Source organism: Melanostigma gelatinosum (assembly GCF_949748355.1).
Source record: "Melanostigma gelatinosum genome assembly, chromosome: 22".
Lineage (NCBI taxonomy): Eukaryota > Metazoa > Chordata > Actinopteri > Perciformes > Zoarcidae > Melanostigma > Melanostigma gelatinosum.
This window is the reverse complement of record NC_136655.1, coordinates 6549650-6568239: the sequence shown is the minus strand read 5'-3', so window position 1 is coordinate 6568239 and position 18590 is coordinate 6549650. Positions and strand designations below refer to the sequence as shown.

Below are 18590 nucleotides of genomic sequence, written 5' to 3'. Positions count from 1 at the left end.
TAGATCAATGGATCAACAGTGGAAAATCAACTTCCCACTACGAACACTTAAAATGGCCTCATTTAAACCATTAGGACCTAAAAGTGAAATACACTCATAGCGAAACTCAGAGTTTTGAAGTATTTACAGTCACAGCACACAATTGTATTACCACTCAGAAAAATGCACGGCAGCGCAAACCGGGCCATCAATCTATCACTGGTTAGAAACAAGAAATGTGTGCATCTGGAGGCATAGACAACACACAGTTCAGCACTTGTAAAGGCCATAAAACAGCTCTGAGGTACTGAAGTAGATCTGAAATAAAGGGCCAATAAAAGTGGAAGTCTGTATTTATGATGAGGGTGGGAGTCCAAGATGGGAAAAAAGAAGTGTGTGTGAGCAAGGAAGAGGTCTTTGAATGGAGGAGTTTATTTGAGATTTGTCACTTTAGCGTGACATCTGGTCCTGTGTCTCTTGCATTCACTGCTCTGTTGTGTGCATGCGTCTCATCACGTTGCACTGTTGCTCCCTTACTTCAGTGTTTTCTGATGTACCACCTCTATGACGAAAGGTTTTGTGAACATTCGGAGACTATTTGGTTCAGGTTGTTAAGGCAATCCATGTCATTGAAAATGTAAACATTTGAACAATCAACCGGGGCTAATGATTGTCCGATGAGGACGGCCTCTGTCTGCATCACTTCTAAGAATCCATCAATCCGGCATCATCTCCTCCCTTTCCTTCCCTATCTTCACACCCACATCCGAATAATAATCACCATGTGCGACCCATCTGTTGTTGGGCAAACATCAAATGAGCGATATCTGCCAAATTCGTTTGGCGAGACATCACCTTCGGCTGAGAGGGCGAGCCAGAGTGTGTGCTGAGGCTGTCGCAGCAGCTGCTTTGAGGCAGTCCAGCCTCACTCATCATCGCACCCCCCCCCCCCCCACTCTCTGTCCTCACATTCCTATTCCCACACATCTGCTCTGTCTGCTTTTCCTCCAGCCTCCTGCATCTATCCTGCCCTTTATCCCCTCTCCTCTCCCCTCTGTCCCGCCCTCGCCTTATAAACCCATTAGCTGTGGTACACACACACACACACACTGCTCTGTTATGTAAAGGCTGTGGTTTAAACACTGTATGGAGACTGGAGAGAGGGAGAGCTGTGGCATTGATGCGGTATAGCCTCCCTGGAGCAATTCTCTTCTGTGTCTAACAGGGTTATAAATAGTTACGACATAACTCCCTTGTTCATAACGTAACTTCTGCCATGCAGTCAGCTGACAGCTATCAGCAAGACGACTGATGGGATCATAGGAGAGGAGATGACTTTCAAAAGCAGCGATTCATGGAAACCAATGAGATGTTTCGGCAATTTTCGGAAGGCATGAGCATGGAAGCACTCCTCGTTGTCCAGCCAAATAGATGCTCTCATAGACTATACTCGCACATAAAAGCTGTGGCAGCTTATGTCTGCATATAAATGATCCTGCCGACGGTTTTGCATGTTTTGGCGATCGTCGAAGAAACAACCTTGTCTGCCCACAAGGCGCATGTAGGTGACCAGCTTCTGCGTGCATTAAGCTAACCCTCCTTCATAAATTATTCAAAGAAAATAACCTTTTAAAACCAATAAAAACAACTTTTAGAGCATCTTCACTCAGGAGTTACCTTGTCCTGCTTCAAAGTGAGCCTTTGCTTTTGCCAAACAGCAGCTAATGTCGCCACGAGGGACAATTTCTGAATTAAATATAGTGTAACAGTAGCGCTCGACTTATTGATGTCAGTTACACAAAATATCTGTTTAGAGTTTGCAAACATTAGCTTACTCCAAAAGCTCAGGTCGTACCAGAAAAGTAAGGCAGAAGCAGCAAAACAGTGTGTTTTAATGCTTATGATGATACTGTTCACTGTTTTCAAAACCATATTATATTTTTAGGTTGATTTTCAATTCTCCAGGTAGTCGCTGGACGATATCAATTTTTTGGTGTGGTTTTAAAATCAGCCTGGAGTGGCCCGACAGGGGTCATTCATCACAGTGATCAATTTGTCATCAAAGTGATGAAAAATCCAAATAAAAGTCACCGACATTGACAAATCTGAGACCCCTTTCATTCCAGTGTACCTGGGAACGCCTGTGTGCATATGAGCAGGCATTTAAGGCTGCGTCCCAGATCAGATTGTATGATTCTGGCAGTGTCCTCAGAGTGTCAAGCTGTTTAGCAGTTGTTAGTGAATGTTGCAATTCAGCATGGGAATGAATACAGATGAGGCTGTGTCCAGTGTGTTTTATCACTTTCTTCACCTACAGGTATGCACATTAAGCACCCGGCATTTTCCGACCATGACTCTTATTACCACAATGCAGCTTTTAAAAAAGAATGTATTTTGAAATGTCCTTCATGTTCTCTCAGCATTTATTAGAATAAATGAATAATAAACAAATAAAGGATCTACTTTGTGTTGGTGTGTATTTAGGACAGACTCCTTTCCCTCATTCAGTCCCTTTCCTTTACTCTGGTTTGTTTGTTTCAGAAACCCGGACAAGGGCCTTCAGTTCCTGATCTCTCGAGGCTTCATCCCAGATACTCCCATCGGCGTTGCCCACTTCCTGCTACAGAGGAAGGGCTTGAGCCGACAGATGATAGGAGAGTTCCTCGGAAACAGCAAGAAGCCCTTCAACAGAGATGTCCTGGAGTGAGTAGCACACGTTATTTCTTGAGCACGTTTTAGGATCATTTACCGCTCCTCATAAAAAGAGGATTCTCCTTTCCAATTCCTGCATTTTCTGGGCGATCAGGGGTCGGGGGTCAACTGCAGGACTGGATTCAATGGAGAGTTTAGCACAAGGAAAATCCTCAGCTATACTAGTCACAACACTGTATAGTGGTGGTGGAGTCGTGTTGATACCTGAGCCCAATGATACAGTTTTCAACTCCATTTTGGGGTCAGATGATTCTCTAAAAACCTAAATGTAAAACCCAAATTATAACCATTTTTGTAAAAGCTGTCATTTTTGCAGCCATTGACATTGGATTATTATATTTCATTTTAGTGAACAAACTGAAGACAAGCTGAAATGCACCTCATTAGTTGGTTTTACCAGGGTTCTCAAATTACAAGCTTGAGGGCCAGAGCTTGCCTTTTAAAACCGTAGGATAATTAAGATTTCCTGACTCTTACTCCCTATAGGGCAATCTTAAAATAGCTGGATCCTTAAACCCCCAGAATGCAACTAATACCATTTTATTCTTAAACCGTCAAGCTCAGACAACAAGTTTATTTTCTCAGACTCGAAAAAAGCTCCGCCACAGCCACAAAAAGACAGTATACAAATGTTTTCACATGAGTAATACTCTTTATGATGAGTTATCATGCAGTACAGTGTGTTCTTTACAGCAGAACAAAAATAAAAGAAAATACACATTAAAGCAATGGGGTTAGAGATGCCTCCTTATTTTATTACTCATCACATACATGTGAAGACCCTGCAACACACACGTGCACACACGACTCACATCCCCCCTCTAAGTGTCATTCCAGGTCATTAACCTGATGGGCATTCTTTTCTTTGAAGTTCTTTCTCTTTTTTTTATCTTTCAAGAACTTCCTTACTTTATCTCAGTAATTGTCTTTTTTTATTCGATTACATTCTCTCATTCAGCAATTACTCGGGAATTTGCATATCAACCCGGGGGAGGTACCGCATATCTTTCTTTTATTCTCTCTTTTGTCCCGAGTTATCAAACCTAGAACACACTTTCAGTCATTGCAAGGGCAGACGTACCCACAGTACAGCACTCTGCCAAGTCGTAAATTAAGCCAAATTGTGGTTATAAATTTTGGGTTCCAAGAAATGCGGCACCCAGAGGAGCCATTTACCGATAATGTAGTGTACTTGTTTAGCAGGAAAAACAAAATGTGTTTTCAGGCTGTCATCTGCTCATTTGCTGCTCAAAATACGGCTCCATGTGGTCCGCTGTTTCCTTTTATTTGCATTATGTGTGTGTGTGTGTGTGTACCTGCCATTGAGCTTTGTAAACACACACTTTAAGCCCTGCTATGCAGACAGATGTGATGTGTATCCCCTTGCCAGGTACAGTATACAGATCAACAATATGCGTGATGATAACAGTACGTGTAGACACACATTGTGCGTTAGCCAAGTGCGTGTGTGTGTTGTTATGTTTGGGTGTGCATGAGAAGGAGGTGGGAGGGGGAAGGAGAGGGCTGATGTACTTAGGCTAGAGAGCATCTCGTCTGACGTTACATAAACAAGGAGTGACAGCCGGGGGAGAGAGAGAGAGGTGGTGGTGCGAGGAAGTGAGTCATGAAGAGGGCGATGAGAGAGTCAAGGGAGTTGATCGAGTCAGAGGCAGTGTGTACTATAAGCTTTACCGTAGAAAGCATTAGGCTGATTAGGTTTTCTAAATCCAATTTCTAGTGGAAAATAATACACAGTGTATTATCAAAGTGCCTGTTGTATTAGTATACGTGTTAGAAGTAGCGGCTTCCAGTGTATTGTACTAATAGCAGTTAACTAACAAAGTCAACACCAAATATGCGTTTAAAATAGTGTTACGGATATTCTGAAAATATGGCGATGATGATGTAGGAGGGTTGGATTCGGGGTCTGGAAAGAGGATAAGGATGAGGGAGGACGGGAGGAATGGATGGAGGAGAGCAATGTTGACTGGTTTCAGCTGGAGGCGGGAGGGTACCGGGGCGGTCGAGACTCAGAGTGTAGAAGCAGTCTCTTCGCGAGCACTGATTTTATTTTTTTGGTTCTTCGAACGCGAAGGAAAGAAATGAGGGAGAAAATAAAAATAAAGTGGTCTGAATGGGGCGGTTGTGAAAACTGATTTAAAGGGGAAGTGAATGACTCAGGGAATATTAGTTGCATACATAAGACAGGTGGTAGCAAGAATAGTAGCTGTGGTGGTAACGGTTGACCTATGTAGGTCAAATAGTAGTAGTACTAGTGGTGGCAGACGTGTAGTAGTAGCAGTAGTGGTGACTGGAGTGAAACACATAAGACTGCTAGGTGTAGTTCTTGTAATTCTCGTGTTGGTGAAATTGTGTACACTTCATGGTATTTTTGTTGTTGGCGAGTTTTGCAGTGATCTCATGTCGTGATACGCGGTGCGTCTGGAAGTACTGTAGACTCAGCTGTCTGTCTCCTTTCTGCTGGAGCAGCATGTGTCACAGTCAAGTACCCGCCTCATTAACTCTCTTTGTTCACAGTAATCCATCTTCATGTGGCGTGTGTGTGTGTGTGTGTGTGTGTGTGTGTGTGTACTCCAGTGTTTTCTGTAGTCCAACAAACAGAAATGATCACTACCTTCTGTATTTTTGTGAAAAATAATTTTGAGATCAGCAGCATCATCTTTCTTTGAACCATCAACGGGCTGATAATAACCGAGGCAAAGATGATCCTGAACTAGCGTGGATAGGTTTGGAGTGCCGCATGAAAGCCGGCGATGAGGGTGTTGGAAAAAGACTTTAATTTCATAGTTTGATTATCATTCCACTTTGTACCTCGGCAGAACACCTCACATCAAAGCAAAGGGAACTTTAAAACCTTCCAACTCGTTCCTAAAGTCACCTTTCACTTCAAAGCCTCATGTCACCTCCAAATTGCCCACGTTGTATTTATCCACCTGAAGTCGGCAGGATATTTTGCTTTTTTAATGAAAGTCATTAAGCCGGGGTTGTCAGGTAATAGGGAGGATTTTCTGCTCTGAGGGATTGTAAGCGTGTACGTGTGCATGTGTGTCCACCAATTCCACCAATGCCACCAGTGAAGCGGCAGCCTCTGCCATCATGTCGATATATCGCTCTCAATTTTAATGTTTTCCTTTTTCCCCCCCCTCCCTGTGTCTTCCTTTCCACCGCTGCCTCCATATTACATCCATTCCTTCCTGTGCTCAACAGTTGTGTGGTGGATGAGATGGACTTCTCAGGCATGGAGCTGGATGAAGCGCTGAGGAAGTTTCAGGCCCACATTCGTGTCCAGGGAGAAGCCCAGAAGGTGGAACGCCTTATCGAGGCCTTTAGGTAATTATTAAAGCGGTAGCTGCAATGAGAGTTTGGGTTCATCTCTCAGTATTCTGCACATAAGCGGCCATTTCCAACATCTAAATTTGGGTGTGTTTTTCTTGTATTAAACTCTAACCGTTCCTCAAACCTCTTCCCTGATTGTCCAGTTAAAAAATGGTGGAAATAGATTTGTCCTACTGGTGTCATTTACTTTGTACTATAATGTAAATGTGTTGATATTTGAGCGGCTGTAAAAAACACACCGTCACCCAAGCGTTACCTCTGAGCCAAACTCGTCTTGCAGGGCTTTAAGATGCAATTCACAGGTTGTTTGATCATGAAATATGCCGACATCAAGTTCTGAAGACGTGCTGAGGAGGTACAGATGTGAATTTGTGATTTGTGAGACGTGAGCTCAGGCTTCGGTCTCTTTTTCATCAAAGGCCGCTGTATGCCTGACAGATACACAAAGAGGGAACATGAAAACAACCTGGTATGACTAGATTTAATCAGAAACAAATCCACAGCCATGCACACAAAAAGAGACACGTGGACATGCATAAGCCCCTCAGAAGTAATGGACGAATCACAGACTGAACATGGGAAGGTAAATACGCACGAATCTTGGTGACACAGGTATGATCTCAGCAGTCGAGTCACACAGCCTCATCTCAACAAACACACACTTTTTTTTCCCCTTTCTGCGACAGTATAGTGTTGACAATGCAGCCCCCATCTATAGCCAGGGAGCGTGCCATTTCTATCCACGATGTGCAGTGCAGCTGTGGCTCTGTGTGTTCATGCTAACTGTTTGCCGTGGCCCCTCTGGAGTTACAACCACCTGTCACTGCTGTCGAGGTGCCCAATGAGGAGAAAAAAACACCAGCATTGTCAGTGGGCAGAGAGGTTGGCACAGGTAAGGTTTGGACATCAGGCTGCGTGTTATCAGGAGGGGGGGGTGATGTGGGCGAGGGGACACAAACTGGGAAAAGGAAGGAAAGAAGGGGAGAAAAGGGAGAGAGGGAGGACGGTTTATAAATAACCAGCGTTGCGTAACTGCCACTGCCTCGCTGTGCCTGCCTCTCATGCTCCTGGGCTGTGATAAGCCTCCAAACACACACACACACACACACACACACACAGACAGAGAAAGAGAGAAATCGCCGAAGTAAGTGAAGGGGATTTGAAGCAGCAGTGGAGAAGAGAGAGGGGAAAAGTGAAAAACAGCCATCAGCCTATCTGCTGCGTCAGTGTGCTAATGAATGAGCAAACATGAGCCAGCTCCCAACGCTGCAGATATATTCAGTTTATATTTTCATGTCTGCATTACAGCGTAGTATCCTTATTTACTCATCCTGCAGTCACAAACACGTGCTCTATTTTCTATTATGGTTACAGATAAAGATCATGCGACATGTATAATCTTGCACCATCCTCACAGAGTACATGATGACTGTTGGGTTACCCCCATCTTTAGCGATCTGTAACAAAAAATGAAATTAGTTTGGAAGACGGCAGCATGTGCCAAATTTGAAAACAGCCAAATCCACTCGCTGAGCAGCAGCTTTCTGTCGTTTTACCGCCTTGTTGTTGCTTTTCGGTTGGTCATTTTGTCGATGTCTGTCTGCGCAGAGTAACAGCACACTTAGAAAGCAGCACAAATTGAGGCGTTTCACTGCACGGTGCTATAACGATTTACAGACAAGATCATAATTGCTGGTTGCTGTGGAGTCACAGGTTTCAGACACCGAGATATGAATCAGCATCGGTGTGAAGCCCTATGATTACCAGGCTAAAACAAACACTGTACACCACAAGTACACGTGAAAGCGCTGCTGCTATAAGTGGGGGGGACACAATTAAATCAGATCAATGTTTCCATAACAATGTGCGTATACCAAAACAAGATTATATTCCAATAATGCGTCTCAGTGGGTCTGCAAAAAGGTGCTCCAGCCTCTATGGAAATAATGACTTATTAAAGTCACAATTAGAGTACACACGCCATCACTCAGCCCACAGGGTCCACACACACACACACCTTCTCCTCTTACTCTGCATAGTCTGATTACTCACACACAGTGGATGTTGTTCTATTGTATTATTCATTCCCTAACCAGGAAGTGTCCGTGCACTTCACAGAGAAACACGTTCTCTCTCTCCTCTGGGCTCTTCTTTCTGAAGCACACCCCAGAAGTAGGTGTCTATAAATCTGTTAGATTCACAGTCCCCGTAACCACAAAACGTAGAGGCAATTCCATTCTAAACCTTTTATATTTACGGGTGTATTTTTGTTTTTTGGGGGACCTACATTAAAATGAGCCTGGCCTCTGTCGCGGTCGTTTGCAGAAGTACCAAAGTCAAGATGTTCACATTTCAAAACTTCGTATTTCTCCTCTTCGTCACAGTAACAACCTGCATAAATCCAGCAAGCAGGCTCATAAATGTTGGAGGATGTTTAAATATGGCATCGGTGAAGGTTGTGTGGGTCGACAGTCTTACTGCCGGTAGGTATAGTGCACGAGCCGTATAACCATCCAATCCAGTGGGACAAATGTGCTTAAACCAGAGAGACACCGTTTGAGCAGAGCAGCCACATGTGCGCTTCATTGTCGCTGAAAGGCCTGCAAACGGCTTCAGATGAAGCCGTAACTCTTATTTCTGTGCGACACGCTGATGCTCAGCTCGTGACAAGGCATTGATCAGCATGTTGAAGGATGCATTTAGTGTTTTAGGATAACATATTATGTGTCTTTTTCCCATCTTATCCTTTCCTATCTGTCCCCTTATTCCTGTGCTTTATATATTTTTCTGTCTCATCTCTCTCTGTACTTATCATCCCCTACTGGCCTCACCTATTCTCTACAAAACAATACCTTCCTGCTCCTTCCTCTCCGTCATGTCGACATGTTTGTGTCCTCTGCCATGACCCACATATATTACTACACTGCCTTCATCCCTCCACCCTCCACTTTCTTTACTCTGTATTTCTGTTTTTCCGTCTCTACTTCCTTTACACCAACAGTCAGCGCTACTGCATGTGTAACCCCGACGTGGTGCAGCAGTTTCACAACCCAGACACCATCTTCATCCTGGCCTTTGCCATTATTCTGCTCAACACTGACATGTACAGTCCAAACATCAAGCCCGACCGCAAGATGATGTTGGAGGACTTCATACGCAACCTACGGGGTAAGTGACGCAGCATGTAAGCTCGTCTGTCGAGCCTCATTAAGGGAGTTAAAGTGACAGAAATGAGTTGACATAATCGGCTCATGTAATGTTGGATAATTTGTTTAGGTGCACATGTGCTTGTGTGTCATCAGAGGTTTTCTGAGTATTATTATTATTTTGTGGCTATTTCCCAAAAATCAGTCATTCTCAATAATCCTTCAACAAGATGAATCAGTGAAAGTGAGTCAGTGTCCAACAGTGTTTGGATCTGTGTTGAATCAAACCTCGCTGCATAAATTCAGGTAATAAAAAGATATGGTAATGTTTCCATCCCTGCCGGCCTTGCTTCATGCATTCACAACTCATAGCGACACACCGACAGAAAGCACCTGTAATTCTTGTCTCCCGTATGCAAGACAGATGCTCATTCGCCGACCGCTGAGGACGAGACAGGAGCGGCGTAGTCCTGCTCTCCCTCCGCGCAATCAATCAGGGAACGCTGAGGTCGATGCAGAACAACTTTAACAGATTCACCCAGACTGTTCCCCGCAATTAGATTCAGTTGAGAAATCAATTTCGGCATCTTATGCAAATTATAATATGCCACTCTCTCTTGGCCGCTCTATTTGTCTTCTGCTCAGTTTACTGTGTTTTCTCCATTTCTCGATGCGTTCTCCTATCTTGTTTTGTCTCGGTCGCCAGAATATCATTTGGTTTGTTTATTTAGCCGTGTTTCCTTGTTTATATTCTCCCCGATTCTTTATCCTCTTTTCTTTTCTCCATCACGTCTCTCATACACACGGACAGAAGAATAACTCAATCAACTAATTGACTGAGGTGAAATGCAATTATGCACCAGAAACCAATAGTAATGAAGAACCATAGAACATTCATTATCTCAATTAAAACAGACAAAGTCGGTGTCAAAGCTATTCCACAACGGGCCAACATAATACAAACCAGCCTCCATCATAAATGAATCCTTTATGTCAGCTCATTGAAAAATGCAAATTGCAGTGTCTCAGTTACTGGACGGAGAGCGTGGTCTCAGATTTACTCGAAATTCAGTTCAACATTCTTTCAGTTTTTCAGCTCTTCAGTCATAAACCAAACTATTAGACAAATGGAATTTTTGACATGTTGATGGCACCACTTGAAACCAAAGTTACTGAGCACCATGGCTGTCAAAATGGCATCTCAATCCATTTAATATTTGAGATACTTCAGTCTGGACCACCAACCAACCGTAATCACCATGCAAAGAGACATAGAGCAGTGAAGTCGTGAGGAGTGTAAGGAAAGAGGCAATCGGCAAAAAAAAGAAAGTCACTTATTTATCTGACACTTTACACACATATCCCCCCCCCCCCCCCCCCCCGGACATCTCCTCCACTCCCTCCGACTCCATAATGTGTAGCGATGTCTCAGCGGTGTCCCAGGGTGCATCACTGTCACCGCCATCACTTGTGGCGGCTCCATTTTCTCCAAAACACATCCTGCCCCATTGGAAACTCAATGTACTACGCAGCACGGGATACAGCTGTGCGGGTATAATGGGGAGCATCTCGAGGGCCTAATGACATGCAGCTCATACCTGCCACGGCCTTGAACTGCACCGTGTTCCAGACAGAAAGTCTTCTCCGTGTGTTAACCTTTCACTTGCCAATTAACCTCCTCTCACACTGCCTTCTGTCATTACTTAATGGAGACAGTGAAAGACTACAATTTTCAAAGAAGTACAGACGAGGAGAGACAGAGTTCTCCTTTGCGCTGAATATTGGATTTAGTTTCACTCTTTTCAAGTCAAATAACGAGGCAAAACAAACGCGCGTCGGCACAATATGTATATTCAAAGTGATGTGTGTCATCAGCCTATTTCACATCTTAGGTGTGGACGATGGAGCAGACATCCCAAGAGACATGGTGGTGGGAATCTATGAAAGAATACAACTGAGGGAGTTACGTTCCAACGAGGATCACGTCACCTACGTCTCCAAGGTTGAGCAGTCCATCGTAGGCATGAAAACAGTAAGGACACACAAACACACTTTTGTTCTATACTTGTGAGGCTCTTTGTGAGGTCCTTTAGTTAAGAGTCCACTACAGATATTCACTTGTGGCTGTTGTTTTCATTCACCCTGTGAATATGTCTGTGCAAAGTTGAATGTGTTTTAGACTACAAGTAGTAAGAGTAAGAGTCAGATGCAAACGCTGACATATTTAACTTTATATTTGACTGAATACACTGATTCATGTGGGAATGGGCTTTGTGAGCACACTCACCACACTGAAAGGCTTTTTTTAATGATTCCACAGTTCAGGGAATTATTTATTTTATCCTTTGTTCATGAAATATATGCAGGATATCAAAATTGCTGATTTTCTTCCCAAACACTAAAAACATACAAAAAATTAATTGAATTGAATAGACTAAAATGGTTACCTGCTTGCACCTGCACGTTAGCATGTAGACATTAGCATTTAGCTGAAGGCGCTGCTGTGCCCAATGGCTGTAGACTTAGTCTTGTTCTTATGGGATTCAAGTTTATGACTAAGTACTTGAAAACCTAATGCCATTCTCAGCCTCTTCTGCACTTTGTATTAGTGCTAATAAGTAATCACTAACATGCCAACATGCTAAACTAAGAAGTTGAATGTGGTAAACATGATACCTGACAAACAGAAGCATGTTAGCATTAGCATGGTCTGGTCTTTCTGTCCATCCACAAGAGGAACCATGAACGTTTGGATGAATCTCACTGTGAATTTACTTTTAATTAGTTTTAAATGTAATCTTCATCATTCCCTGTTTACTTTCAGAATGACATTGGAACTATGATATTGAAAATGTATTATTTTTGGGCTTTTGCCTTTCAGTGTGTCTCAGTGATGGATGAGCAGGATGACAGAGGGAGTGTTGTCATAGCTAAAACAATGATGGATTGTTGTGACAGGAAGTGACTACTGCTGGCAGCTGTCTGCCATAAAAAGACTTCGATAAAGTTTCCTTTGCAGAATTATTGTAACAGCAGGTGTGAGAGTCCCTTTAATGTGGATTTAAAACACATTAGAAGTGTACATTAGAAGAGATTTTGCTGAATATTTGATGACTTGATCAAAGACATAAAACAGCTTTTCTTGAATGTGATGAAGTGATTTTACATCCAAGCGGTTTTACGGTAAAATGTCCTTAAATATTTGATATGGGTAAGATTTGTAGAATACATTTTCTTTTGTCATACAATTGATTTTGTTAATTTTATGACTAACTCTCTCTTGTCAAACTGTTTCCGAACAATTGCACTGAGAAAGGACTTTCTTTTGTTTGTCGAACATGCATAAGGCATTTTAAGCTCATGATGTCTCTACATGTTTCTGACATTAGTGTAATGAGAAAGCAGGCTTTGACCAGCTGGGCGGCAGTCTGTAGACCCTGCAGCGATGAGAGATAAGAGCGTGAGAGAAAGAGAAAGAGACTGTGTGTGTTCAAATAGTCCCCAGGGAGCAGAGGGAGTTAAAATTGGAAAAGCACAAAAACAAAAAAGATCAGAGGCCACGAATGGATCTATTTTATCCCAAAGTGGGGAACAACTGTGATCCAAAATGGAGACAAGTGAGAGAGAGAATAGTGTGAGATCATGATTTGATCGGTCTCAGCCATTTTTGTGGTGTAATCTGCTTTAAACATCAAAAAGCACTTAGGTCTAAGAGGAGAAGCCAGGCCTCCAGCAACACTACTGCAGTGTTTTGTAAAAATACCAAAACAGCAACTTCATAATGGACCTCAGAGTGTAGCGTTTCCACCTTTCGTCCTTAGTTGCCAAGAACTAAACAGCAAGATGCACATCGCAAAAAATACAACACTCAATTTGACAGTAACTCATAAAAGGTTCTGCTTGAGCGACTTGTAGCAGGAGAACTCTTTCAGAGCAAGACTTCTCTCCTCCTACTCTAGGGTTGCTCCAGATACTAAAACTAAGTATCTAGTAGGTATCTCTACTTACTAAAAGTAGGTCGAGCACGCATCGGCAAACCTGCTCATGAATTTCATTTTCCTCAAGTACTAAAATGAGACTTTTTGCTTGTTCTCATCTAATCAAATAGAAAGGGGAGACACTTCAGTGCAAGTAAAACTACAAAGAGCAACCCCAGCCCAGAAAAGTAAAGAATCCGAACATGTAAACCTGCATGTATGCCCATGTTCTCCTCAGGGGAACACAATTGAAACAACATGCTGCCTCATTAAACTGTGTTTAATGGGGTTTTTTTCAGTCTCAGTTTTTAACCCCAGTGAATAATGTGTAGTACTCCAGCCAAAAGACATTTGTCTTAAAAGTCTCCCGGTTTCCCTTTAATACTCTTTCCCCTGAGGGAAAGGTTTTATCTGACGGGAAAGTCTCTACTTCATACGGTCTTGAATGACTTTCAAGCTTCAGAGACACTTCATCTGAGTGATTGGAGCTTTCATTTTACCCTGGATGTGTCTTTCTCTGCAGGTTCTCTCTGTCCCTCACAGAAGACTGGTGTGCTGCAGTCGACTTTTTGAAGTGACTGATGTCAACAAGGCCCAAAAACAGGCGGCACACCAGAGAGAAGTCTTCCTCTTCAATGATCTCATCGTGGTTGGTATACAATAAAAGACTCAAGAGTAATAATTCATATTTTTTCTTATAAACGTATCTTTATAACCACCCCAAAAAGTGTTGTTTCTGCTGCAAACAGTCACTCTTTAAAGCTGCTTATTTTACACGTATAGCTGCAATGCACCATCACCTACCTCGACTGTGAGCTGCCTCTCTTCCTCGATGTTTCATCAGTCAGTCCCCGCCGGCCCTTTCTTTTAATAATAGATAGTAGTAAATGCAGTTTTGCAGTGCACTCATAAGCAAATATCTGTCCCCTACAGAGCAGCTTCAAGCGCCAGCAATAAAGTTGTTTTTCACAGCACAGATAAGTTAATCATTCGGTCCAAAGTTTTGTAGATTGGAGAATTATAAAAGGTTTAATGTTGGGCATAATTAATGTGCCCATGAGGAGGCACATAGGGGTTATCAATCCAAAGTGTTTAACTGCTCTCATAATTATGTCAAATGTTGAAATCAGGCCAGCAAAAGGAAAAGAAGCATTGTTATTTCCCACTCCCTTTTCTGCTTAAGCATAACAGTAATTGGTGTAGCTGCAGGAAAGGGAGATTAGAAGGACAATTTTTGAAGTAAGAGGTGAAAGGAGTCATCTTCAAGCATCACAATGGAATTCTGTTCATTATGGCACTAAAAGCTAGCGGTGCGATTTATTCCAGGGAGACGTTTTCTCCTCACAGCGTTGAGAGTGGGGCAGACATCTTGAAAGACTTTACTGCAAAATGAAAGCGATGGGGACGTTTCTTTAAATGTGGCCCGTGTTCTAGTAGCTTGAACATGTCCAGTATAGTTTTTAATGCGTCAACGTGATGTATTGGTTAAACACGTACGGCTCGCCTGGTAGAACAGATTTGCCTCATCTTTCTCTATCTGGAAGGTCATTCGATGAAAAAGCTCCGTAACATTTAAATACATCCTGACATAAGCTCGCCATGGTGTCGTTTTTCAAAGAGCACTAGCAATCTGATACACTTTGAAACTTATATCGCACATTAATATTGACTCTATCCACTCTTTGAATATTTTTTTTAATTGTCAAAAGACGTGTTCTTTCTGAGCTTTGTCATACATATCAGTGGATCAGTGAAAATATTTCCGAACACTGAGCTCTCGGTCATTCAAATTGTTGCCGTTATTCTGGTTTCTCGTTGTTTTGCAGATCTTGAAGCTTTGCCCGAAGAAGAAGAGTTCTGCAGCCTACACCTTCTGCAAAGCAATGGGCCTACTTGGCATGCAGTTTCACCTGTTTGAAAATGAATGTAAGTCATAATATCTTTCACTGCAGACGGCTGCCGTGAAAAAACACTTTGGACTGTTACAAAACAGAGGAAAGTACCTCCAAGTGGAATTGAGCAAGGGGGTTTAGGAGTTATGGCTGTATTCGAAATAGGTTAGATGTTTAATTGATTTTTATTAATGCTTCATTTTTCATATGCGTGATGACTTTCCCATAAAAAAGTCTTCTCGCGAATCATTACTTTTCAAAATGTAACCATCCCAACCCGCTTCAGTCCACACTGCATGCACAATTGAGTGTTTTCCTACAATATCTCCAAAAAAGGAGAAGAAAATGAGTAAACAAATGTACATTCAAAGGTATTTTGCCTCTCGTATTAAACTCGCTGATTCCTTGCAAACTGTTCTTGCAATGTCTCTTGTTACTCCTATCTCAACAACTCTTCTGCGCTCCCCCAGACTACCCTCATGGCATCACCATCCTCTCACCTTTTGGCTCAGACAAAAAGCAGGTACTTAACTTTTGTGCCCAAAGTGCTGAGGAGCTGCTCAAATTTGTAGAAGACCTGAAGGAATCAATCGCGGAGGTGTCGGAGATGGAGCAGATACGTATCGAGTGTAAGTGTCTGTCTTTATGGGGTTTTTTCTCCATATTACAATGAATGATTAGAGACGCGTACATTAGACTGGAGGCTGCCAATTAGTTGGGTACATGTGACATAGAAGGTCCATCAAGTGAAATGTGTGTGAGAATCCTCCTCTGGCAATGCAGCCAGCGTCACATTTTGAACCAAATCAATAATCTCACATCTTGGAAAATGGGAGTCTAAGATACGCTGTGTGTGAATCAATACGTCCTCAGATAGTCCACAGGAGTCAGAAGTCATCCTTTTCGTTTTGTGATATTTGTTAACTTGTGTCGGTGCAGACAGCCTTTTGCATTTTCTTATCTTTGGTGCACTGCAGCTCAAACAGACTGCAGGGGGCCAGTCAATTGAAGGTAAAAAGAGGCCAGGCATCTGAGTTGTTTGGGTCCGCGTGCATTTTGAAATTCTCCAGACAATAAGACATGCGCATACTTAGGCCCACACGGAGAACCAGAGTAGCCAGAGCCTGGCTTCTGCCAGTGGGCCTCAAAGAAAGCCTCCCTGCTGGTATTTGACGCAACCCTTCGCAGAGGAGGGAGGGCCAGCAGCCCGGGGAGAGCAGGCAACAACATATTGGAGACCAGGCAGTGGTTGACAGACGGGAGTTATTTATGTCAGTAGAGTGGAGCAAAGATAGACAGCTGTGCGCAATTTAAAACACACACAAATAAGAACTCATGTTGAGACATATTTGTTGAAAATGCATGCGCACAAAAACATTTTGCAAAGACGGGGACAAAATTTAGAACAAGAATGATTGCTGGCACTTGCACAGAAAAACACCACATCATCCTCTCTCTCCCCCAAGGGGTTTGTAGTGTTGGCACATTAGCAGACATGCCTGCGGCTGGCACACTTTTGTTTGGACTTTCCCTCTTTGAGATGGGATGGAGAATTTGCAGCTTCTGTTCATATGGAGGTGCATATGTTCCTGCATTGCAATCTTTATAATGAGGGAAAATTCCTATTGGCTGTACTACAAATGCAGATGTGCATGCACTTCCGCGACAGCCTGATTCAACGGCAGCATATCCTGCGGGGGGGAATCGCTATTCCAGCAGTTGTTGCCAACGCTGGCAAAAAAAAGGACAAAAAGAGTGTGAGCTAGCCTCAAGGTGGCGAAGGCAGTTGCTTGGGGACGAGCGTCATTCTCTCTCCATCTTTAAGAGTTTAGCCTTCTAAACTCTTACTGGCAACATTCTCTGTCCATTTCTGAAATTAAATGAATGACAAGTAGTACTTGTACTGTATGAAGCTTGTGCATTATGTCCCTGCTCGTCTTGTGGGAGGGGCTTAGGGGCTTTTCCAGAAAACTCCCCATTGAATTACAATATGATGAAAGATCACTCTTTATTTATTATTTGCCCAATAATAACCTGCCCCAGCTTTAAGGTCGCATCCGTCAGTTTTGCAGCTCAGAATTAGAATGCAGTGCGGTGTTGGAGACAAAACAACATTTAGTCATCGTGATTGGAAATGACACGTAATTACCATCAAGTGTGAAGTGTAATTAGTAAGATGGCAAGTTGTGTTTTGAGATCAGAGGGGGTGGGAGGGGGAGGCAACGAGAGCGGGTGTGTTCAACATTTGAAAGAAAGTAGACTTATGCCGATTAATGTTGTTAATCTTACCCATCTACGTCTACCGCCTGTCTATCTATCTATTTTGCGCTCTGTCATGGTGTGTAAATGAAGGGTAATTTTTGTCTTCTGCTCTGTGCAGGGGAGCTGGAAAAGCAGCAGGGAGCCAAGACACACTCAGTGAAGAACAACGGCACACAGCTCGAGCTGCGCGGCAAACAGGGCTCCCCATCAGGTGTGTGTGAGTGTGTGAACACCGTCGCTTTTTCATTTTAAAACCCACCTGCAGAGACCTTGTCCTCAATTGCATTCATTTAAAGTTGGAACAACTGCTGTTTTTATGAATTATTGAATTGGAAAAACACATTTATATTTTAAAAAGAGGGTCTTACAGTACAAATCTTGTATTTATCGTCTGTTGGTTGGATTGATATGAAGTGCCTTATTTTAAAGTGTATTTCTTGCATTTAATAAGCAGTTCAGGATAAAATTACAGACATTTTGCTGCCACGTCTGTCTCTTTTCCCTCCTTTTTTTTGTCCGTCCAGGAAACCAGGAGATAGATGAAAGAAGTGGACACAATGCAGTAGAGGTAAGTACTTAGTTATAGGGCCATGTCCCAAATAACAGGTAAGTCAGTACAGGGTGTCAGTATCAAGGTAGGAATAAACCCCAGGACTAGTCATATCTTTCGGGCTAGAGGCGTCAAGCAGCAGTGGGTGAAGAGTGGGTGAGAGAACGAGCGCCGCTGGGTAAAGTGCTGCGAGTGTCTGAGGTAACCCCCCCCAAACTACATAAATTAGATAAAAGTATTTTGCCGTACAAAAATTAAAGATGGTGGGTTTGGGGAAATTAATAAAATCATAACCTATGCACAGAAAACACATCCGACTCGGAGGCTTAAATATCAAAAAAAAAAAAAAAAGAATAGGTTGTAATTAGCTTCACAAGCTCAGGCAGAATTTTTCTGCCGTTTAAAATAGTGAAAAAGAAAGAAGCCATCATTGCTGAAAGTAGCCGAGGACATGTGTGGAATGCATGTGTGTGTGTGTGTGTGTGTGTGTGTACCCATGTGCAGCACCAAGACCTTAATTAACACAGTAACATGCGGGCGGATAAATTTAACGCTCGTTTGACCTAGAAACGTTACCTCTCCACCCCTCTGCCAGATCTCTGGGGGGAAACTTCTCGTGCGAACATTCCACGCAAGCAATAGAGCAAGCTGAACCACAGTACCCATGGGGCTTTGCAATTACCATGCTAGTGGCATCAGATGACCTTTTCCCTCA

At 42.9% G+C, this 18590-nt stretch overlaps 1 protein-coding gene across 1 annotated transcript in view; it reads left to right on the top strand.

The window, feature by feature from the left end:
* The window catches only part of iqsec3a (IQ motif and Sec7 domain ArfGEF 3a), a 73647-nt gene that overhangs the window by 48910 nt on the left and 6147 nt on the right, over window positions 1-18590 (top strand). Inside the window, exons 5-13 of the mRNA XM_079294136.1 lie at window positions 2521-2682; window positions 5920-6042; window positions 9050-9216; window positions 11087-11226; window positions 13695-13820; window positions 14998-15097; window positions 15534-15692; window positions 17444-17536; window positions 17850-17893. Of these exons, the coding sequence (XP_079150262.1) occupies window positions 2521-2682; window positions 5920-6042; window positions 9050-9216; window positions 11087-11226; window positions 13695-13820; window positions 14998-15097; window positions 15534-15692; window positions 17444-17536; window positions 17850-17893 (1114 nt within the window). The remainder of the gene's footprint in view (window positions 1-2520; window positions 2683-5919; window positions 6043-9049; window positions 9217-11086; window positions 11227-13694; window positions 13821-14997; window positions 15098-15533; window positions 15693-17443; window positions 17537-17849; window positions 17894-18590) is intronic.